Raw genomic sequence first — 8,177 nt, forward strand, 5'->3', positions numbered from 1 at the left:
GGCGCCGCTGCCGCTGTGCCGGCACACTGCCTGCGGGGCTGCACCGGCAGGTGGATCAGGGCCCCGATCTGGCTGGAAAAAAGCAAAGACACTAGTTTTTTTTCCCTCGTGTTATTTTTTTTTAGGCTGGCTGGGTTCACGCTGCAGCCCTGCGGCCAGTAGGAAGGGGAATATGTTAAACCACGATTGCAGCCCCTTGCACCGGGCTCACTGCTGACACTGACCTACAGCCACAGTCTTTGGTGCTGGGGGGGGTTCAGGTGCCTGCGGGGTTACACTACCCTGAGAGGCATTTGGGGATGCCAGTGATAGCTGGGATTCTCATGCACATCAAAGGCGCATAGGAGCCCAGATACCTGCGATAACCTGCCCCTGTCCCTGGTTGCAGGGGCAGGGCTGGACCTGTGCTGTGTGCTCTAGCGCTGCACCACTCCTGTGAATGTCCCCTGGAAAATGAACAAAAGCAGCCTGCAACCCATGTTGTTTCAGAGAAAAACCATTAGCATGGCTTTCTGTGCCAGCAAGCAAAGCCTGATGCTGTGTCCTGCCCTGCCTGCATCCCTGCCTGTGTCCTGCCTGTAAGCATGGGCAGCTGAGGTTGGGCTTGGGCCTTTGGTTTCAAGCATCCTGAAGTTACAGGTTTGGCCAAAGCCCTGAGTCCAGAGCCACACTATGCAAATGGGACGTGTCTTTGCAGCAAGCTGACTCACTGCTCCATATCCAGAACAGACGGACAGTCAAAACCTGGTCTGGCACTGTCCGTAGGGCGCTGAAAACCCACAGGGTACAACTGTTAATGTGCCCCATGCTGACTGCTGCCGAGGCTGTTTGGGAGAGCTTTGGCTGGTCCCAGTCCTGCTGGAGAAGTGGCTGTGGGGATAAGCTGCGTTCAGCAGCACTGCCTCCAACCCCAACCAGCACCAAGCCTGACTCCATGCTGAAAACCAGCCTGTCCTGTTTGCATGCCCAGCTCCGAGTCGGATGGGCTGCAGGGCGTGGAGGATGGCCATGGGAGAGCTGGGCTGGGCTGCTGAGCTGGCAGCTTCACAGGGACATGGCGGGGCGAGCTGCGAAGCAGGAGCAGGTGAGACTGCTTTGAGTCACCCCGCAGCCACCTCTGCCCGGCGCTGGGGCTGCAGAGAGGCAGCGCTCACCCTCACCATCCTGAGCCTGCCCACTCGCCTTGCTCCCCAGCCAGTGGCTCAGCCTCTCCTTCCCCTCTGCTGGCTGCAGGCTGGCTACAGCTGCTCCGTAGAGCCCAGATTTCAGCTGTCGCACAAATAAAAAGGGCACTTTTGTTTTATGGAGCACAATGCAGGGCAGGGAATGAGCGTAGAGTTATTTTGGGGCATGGCCAAGGCAGGGCTAGGTTAAGCAAGACACAGCTTCCCACCTGGCAGCTGCAGGATAGCAAGGAGCAGGAGTGAGATCTGTGAGCCAGCAGCTCAGCCAAGCTCCCCACCACGCCAGCAGACGCCCCAGCCTCATGGCACCACAGCGCGACACCCGGCTGATCTGTCCTGAAGCACGGGATGATCCTTCCCAGGGCCCAGAGGAACACCAGGCACATCCACCGCCTCCAGGCGCTCATGTAAGCAGAAGTAGTGGGCTGACACAGAAATGAAGCAATCCAGAAAAGGGAAATTTCTACCATATTAGGGTATTACAAAAAAAAAAATAATTACACAAAGCTGCATCTTTAGCTATAATCATACTGCAGCTGGCTCATTCCTGGTTACTCTGAGAGTGCTGCAAACCCCGGCCCCCAAGAAGTCACCAACTTAATGGGTTAGAAAAGACTCACTACCCTAAACCCAGTTCTGCCACACATCTGTCCTGCAGCTCTCTCACACATCTGTCCTGCAGCTCTCCCTCCCGCCACCAGCAATTTCTAATAGAGATCAGTGTGAACCAGCCCAGGACCTCTGTCCTGCTGCCCCACATGCCCGTTTGCTGGGTGTGCAGACGCTCTGCCACCTGCAGCACTTCCCCAGCCTTCCCGTGCAAGGGACTGTCCCAAACACGGCCCAGCCCTTGAGCTTGGTTTTTCTTACTTGTCCCTGCAGATGCATTTAAAACAAAAATGACCCAGGCTCAGGCTGTGCCAGCCCCGGTGCCCGAGCCAAGCCCTCACTGGCAGCAGCCCAACCCGGGAGCACCCTGTGCAGGCAGCACGCAGCCGTGGCTGTTTGCACATGGGGCAGGGCCCCCAGCTCCCCTCGCCCTGCCTGCTTCTCCCTGCCTGCTTCTGCCTGCCTGCTTTGGTTCCAGGAGAAGCGGAGTCCTGCGGGACCCCTGGGGAGGGAGGAGAGGCCCCCGGGGGTGTGTGGCACACGGGGTCACTATTGCTGGCTCCCCAGCGCACCACAGTCAGCTGAGGCTCTTATTTGCTCTGCTGTGTTCGATTTAAACAAGCTCTGCATGTGCTGCCGTGAGGCCAAGGGAAAGCCTTTGGTGAGAGCCCCCGTGCTGGCCTGGGGCAGGCTGTGGGCTGCACTGCTTTGCACCCCAAATCCTCCTCCCATGGGTGCCCTTGCACGGTGCTGGCCCCACCAAGCAGCAATGCATGCCCGGGGACTGGCTGCTCCTCCATGCGTCGAGGGGTCCCCACACCGTCACCGTCTCCTGTGTGTGACCCAAAGCAGACAGGGGGTCTGCAGGGCCCTGAACCCCCGATGTGTTCCCCAGCAGCAGCCTGTGGTGGGGCGCAGAAGGCTGGGTCCCTCAGTCCTGCAGTTTCCCAAACAGCACAGCGCTGTGCAGCTGCTTCGAAGCAAGGAGAGGTGTTGCACCCAAGGGCGGCTTTGCAGCAAGGTGTGCAGCAGCACAGACTCTGTGCTCCTTGCAAAGGACAGAGGCCGTGGGACCGGCCGTGGGGTTGTCGGTCTCTCAGCTGGGGGAGCTGTGGGGTCTGGGAGAGTGGGGAGGAGCATCCATGGGACCTGCTAACCCCCACGCAGTCAGCCCATCTCATCTGCACAGATCGCTCCTTGAAGAAGGCATTGCTCTGCTTTTTATATTTCTCGGCATTTCCCTAGTTTTTTGCTCGGAGAGAGCCAGGTTTCGAGGTCACCCTGCCCTCCCACCTGGAGGAGGATAAAAGGGAGAGTAATTCAGCACTTTCCCCTGGAGATGGCTGGGAAGAGACCCCATACTTGCCACCGGGGTGGCGGTTCAGAGGCCCACGGTCCTTACACAAAACAAGCACCAGAAATGCCTGGGAGTGTTATTCAGCACCGATCTTAGTTCTTCCTTGAGAGGCAGAAATACCCCTGCAAAGAGATACAATCCCCTATAGTAGGCAGAGAGAAGCAGAGCCATCCCTCTCCGGGAGCATCCCACACTGGCAGCGGTTGGATTCCGTGCCCCTCGCAGTGTTGCAGGCGGAGGGCTGGGCTGTGGCATCACTCAGGACGTCAGCATTAACCCCAGCTCGTCAGTGAGCCCTCATGCCTGGTGCTGCAGCAGGTGAGCGCTGTGGGGCAGGGCACTGACGTGGGGATTAAAGCGGCTGTGATCCACCCCCACGGCTGCCTCTGATGGCCGCTAGCTTCTTTTGCCAGGGATGAAACCCCTGCAGAGGTGTCAGGGAGGCTGGGAACCAGCAAGGGGAATTTCCAAACCATACTGGGAACTTGAGGCAAACTGCAGGATTTCCCTGGATTTCTGGGCAGATGGGGATGCACAGGAGCAGCAGATCCCATGCAGCAAACCTTGCATGTTGTGAGTGTGCGGAAGGCATCACCTCCTCCACCAGCGTGATGTCAGGCTTGGACAATTAGACTGAGCCATTAATGCTGATGCTGTCAGTCACTAATGAGGTATGTATTCCCAGAAGGTGAACAGGGCACAGGCACCGAGACTCTGGGTGCTGGCAGTGAGCGACCAGTCACAGCCAACATCGGCTTCAGTCAACATGCAGGTCCCAAGCATTCTCTGACCATGCGCACTTGACCATACCTGCTGCAGCAGCAGGCTCACCCGGGTGAGGAAATACAAGAAAAGCAAGATCAAACACACTCAAAGCAGGTCACAGAATTGCCTCTGCTGCAGCTGGGCAAGACAACTACTCATTAGGGTGATTACAGGCAGAGGAACTACCCCGGCTCTCTGCTAACAAGCTGTGTGGGCTGCCTGACCTGCACAGGTCTCTGCAGCCCAAGCAAGCCCCAGGGCTGTTGTTGCACGTTCAGCTCCGGCTGGCAGCTTGGGAGGTTTCCCCACTGCTCCAGCTAGTCATGGTCCCCTGCCCTGCAAAGGGTCTCATGACCCAACCAGCACCAGGGCCCCAAATCCCCATGGCTGCAGCGCGCCCTGGGCAAGCTCGCTGTGCATCCTCAGGGTGCAGAGTGGAGCTGGGGTGCTTCCTCAGCCCATCCAAGCAGTGCTGCTGCTGCCAGCGTGTGCCCATAGCTGACGTACGGCCAGGGGGATTGAGGTGCAAAGACTATCACTTCCCATGGATGGTGCAGGGGGACTAAGGGGGCTGAACCTCAGCCAGGGCCGCTGATGAGGCTGGCAGAGAAGCACACAGGAGGCTGCTCACAAGCAGAGGACCGAGGGTCTGGTTCTCCATCACACAAGATCATATAGGCATCAGCCTCAAAAATGCCTAAGGAAGATGTGCAATTGCTCAGGATGTGTTTCTGAGAGATCCCGAGCACCCTCAGCTCCTGCCCGGGCAGTGCAACCTTTGCCTGGCCACCCATCCTGCCTGGCTCCTGAGGTGTGGGCACATGCCAGCACATCAGATGAGTGAAAGATGCTCGGCCTGTAGCCTGGGACCTGCAGCAAGACCTCTGACACCTCCCCATGCAGTGGGTTTAACCTGATATGCTTCATTGTCTGTGTTGCATCGCTCATTGACTGTCCCAGCATTAATATCCCATCGGGTCCCTGTGGCTGCTGCTTTAGATAAAGAGACAAATGAGCAGAAAGCCACAGGGCTGCCCGCTCAGATAAGGCGCTGCGGGAAGCACAGTCCCTGGGCTGGCGGGGAAGGTCCTGTTTGCGGTGGAGGTCCCGTTCGCGGTCGAGGTCCTGTTCGTGGTGAAAGCGAGCGGCAGCACGGGGCTGCCCACTCTGATAACAGGGCATGGGTTCCCAGCGCAGGGGGAACACGTGGGGACACCCCACTGCGACACAGCTCATGTAACCACAAACATCACCAAAAATTGACTTTGGAGGACTACAGGAAGAATCAGACCAAGACACTACTTTGCTGGCTGAAAAGGCAAATAAAAATGGACCAAAAATAGTGTCAGTTTTGTGCAGCCTGCAGCGAGGGGCCAGACTTTGGTGACGAAGGGCCATGGAGCCACCTGTCTTGCTGGAGCCACCAGCCCTCCCCACGTGGCAGGCACTTGGCTGGACCAAGCACGTCCCCGTCCCCACCGCACCTGCCTGGCAGCCTAGGCAGCCCCTCGCCGCCAGCCCCCACCTGTGAAAATGGAGGGAAAAAAGGGATTTGTGTTCACCATGGGTGTGCTGCACACACCAACTGCTGCCTGTGAATCGCTCTGAGCACCTCTGATGAAAGAACTGAAGAACAAAGTATTCTTCAGCAGGTGGCTGTGTGGGGAATGGCACCCGCTCCATGCTGGGAGCGGCTGCCAGCCCTGCCAGGCCCACCTCTGCTGCCTTGACGAGCTCTTATCCCCTCCTTAAGGCAGGGATCCCTCCCACCGAGGCTCCTCACAGTCGTGCATCTCCTTCCTGAAGGAAATCCCTTTTTATTCAGTCTTCAGAGGAGCCCTTTGGTTCACAGCTCACCCTTTTCCAGCAGTTTAGACCCAAGCCCCCTACCCATCTCCTGAGCAGCCCTCCAGAGCATCCTCTTCACCCCCGGGATGCTGTCCCGCAGCCACTCCGTGTTGACAGCTCCCCCGGTGTCCCCGCATCCTGGGACCCAGCTGGGAGACAGAAAGGGCCAGACCCAAAATGTGATTTCCATGGAAAATGGAAGCCCACATCCCAAGCTGCCACCCTGAAGTCACAGGAGGGTGCCTCAGCTGCAGAGACATGGCATTTCATCGGTCTAGCTCTTCTCCGTGTGATGCACAGCCACCGCTTGGGAGCTGACACTGCTGCAGGCCCTGGAAGGGTCCTGGCCCCAAAACAAATGAAAAATTGTTAAAACCCAGTATTTGCCCAGCTCCCAGCCCAGCTGCAAAGGAGGAGGGAGCTGCACAGTGCAAACAGCAACACCAACACTAGAAATCGCTTTACTTGAATGTATGCAAGCGGGGTAATCATTACACGAGTAACTGCAAATCAGTCTGAGAAAACTGTCTCCTGCCTGGAGACTGCTCCCGAGCAGAAAAAGAGGCAAAGATCCTCAAATTAATTAAAAAGTGCTGGCAGCTCCCGTAATACATGAAAATAAAACCAGCATGGCTTGCTGCTACCACTCCAGACTGGCCTCTGTAAGCATCCCTGGCTTTTCCAGTGGCTGCAGAATGGGGCTGATCTGCCAGACTGCTTCGGGTCAAGGGAATCTTCCAGCACCAGGGACCTGTAGCAGCAATATTTGATTTCTTTAGAAGTGTATATTCTTTAAAAAAAAAGCTTACACCATTCATTAGAAAATTATGCATATTAAAAAAAATTATGTATATTTTCTTAAAAAAAAAAATTACCTTTGTTACAACTTTATGTTAAAGGGTTGGCCTGAAAGGTGCTGCTCCAGGCTCTCTGCCCCATCCCTTCCCTAGGAAGAGCTGCCTGGCCACAGCACTGGCATTCCCGGCTGGTGGGCCCTGGGCTGTGGCACTGCGGGGACGGCTGCCTGCACCTTTCCCTGCAACTGGCTCACAAGTTTGGGGTTATTCAATGTTTTTCTTACAGCCCCAGCTCCTGGACTGAGGTGCTGGCACAAGGATGGGCTGCCCCAGCCCCGCAGCAGAGAAGCCCGGGGGTACCTGCACTGCACACAAAACACCCATCCGGGCTGAGCCCTCACTGTCCAGCATTCCCACCACTACAGTGGACACAGAGGAGGGCTTGCTGGTGGAAAATAAAGGAATCCTAGATCTCCTCATATCCCAGTTAACTGAGTTCTGCAATGCTAGCAATACTAAAACTCAGTTAACGAGTGCTAATTTGCCGTCAGTTTGCAGTCACCCTGTTTGCAAGTGCTCTGCAGTGGTGCCCCTGCGCTGGCCAGGAAAGCATCTTCCAAGCAAACACCCGGTGCTCTCTGAGCACTCACTGTTGCTCAAGAGCTTGGAAACAATCCTCTCCTTCCCCAGGCAGGGCCCGCAGGGACAGGCCTTCACGTCCCCCAGCACCTCTGCAGGAAGCGGGGGCAGCTCCTCGTCCCCCCTTTGCTGGCGGGGAAGCAGGTGTCATGGTGGCACCACACGTCCTTGGTGACACGGCTGCGGCCGGGGAAGTTGGGAGCCCCCGGCCCTGCTCCTGCCCCACAGGACATTGCTGCTCCATGAGGCCAGCCAGGAAGCAGCTCGTTGCAGATGCCCCGGAGCATGTGTTGCTGCATTTTTCTGCTTGTTTCGTTCCCTCTAATTCCTCCTAAAGAGCTTCTGGGCTGGGGGGCGGAAGGGCCCCGCATCCCCCCGGGGCTGCAGCCGCTCCCTGTGCCGCGGGACAGGTTTGGTGGGGAGATGCCATCAGGAGGGGATGTCCCCGCCTCCGTCCCACCCCGCTCCCACTGCTCCTGCAGCCGCTGCCTCCATCCTCCCTGCTGCGGGAAGGTTTCTCACCCTTTCTTTTCCTCCGGTTTTGCAACCCAAGTCCCTCCCCAGGGAGTCGGTGGCTCCCAGCCTGCAGCCCCGTAGGGCAGGGGGTTTGGCACGGGCGCCTGGGGCGCGGGCAGCCGGCAGCACCCCAATCCCGCTGCTCCCACCAGGCTGGCCCAGTGCCCGCAGGTACCCGGCTGGGGTCGCTGACCTCATGCCCCCCGCAAAAGGCAGGTCAGCCCCCAGCAGTGAGCCCCAGGACAGGCGTTAAAGGCTGGACTTATCTGTCGCAACATGTTGTACCTTGGGTATTTTTTTCCTTACTGCAAAATTACTTTTTAAAAAAGTTAAACATTTTTTCTGACGTGCAGGCGCCAGAAATTCCCCGTTTCGAGCTCTGTAAGGCACCCCGGGGGGGCCCGCACCCCGAGGGGGCCCGCACCCCGGGGGGGGTCCGCACCCCGGGGGGGGCGGCCCGCC

General features: G+C 57.7%; 1 protein-coding gene across 1 annotated transcript in view; it reads right to left on the minus strand.

Annotated features, from left to right (window-relative positions):
- SERBP1 (SERPINE1 mRNA binding protein 1) overlaps positions 1–7,913 on the minus strand; it is a 34,104-nt gene extending 26,191 nt beyond the window's left edge. Inside the window, exons 1-2 of the mRNA XM_009320657.1 lie at positions 7,722–7,913; positions 7,211–7,328 (exon numbers count right to left, since the gene is read on the minus strand). Coding sequence (XP_009318932.1) covers positions 7,211–7,328; positions 7,722–7,913 — 310 coding nt within the window. The remainder of the gene's footprint in view (positions 1–7,210; positions 7,329–7,721) is intronic.
- Between the last annotated feature and the right edge of the window lie 264 nt (positions 7,914–8,177).

The sequence above is a fragment of the Pygoscelis adeliae genome, unplaced genomic scaffold, assembly GCF_000699105.1.
Source record: "Pygoscelis adeliae isolate BGI_AS28 unplaced genomic scaffold, ASM69910v1 Scaffold402, whole genome shotgun sequence".
In the NCBI taxonomy this organism is placed as follows: Eukaryota; Metazoa; Chordata; class Aves; order Sphenisciformes; family Spheniscidae; genus Pygoscelis; species Pygoscelis adeliae.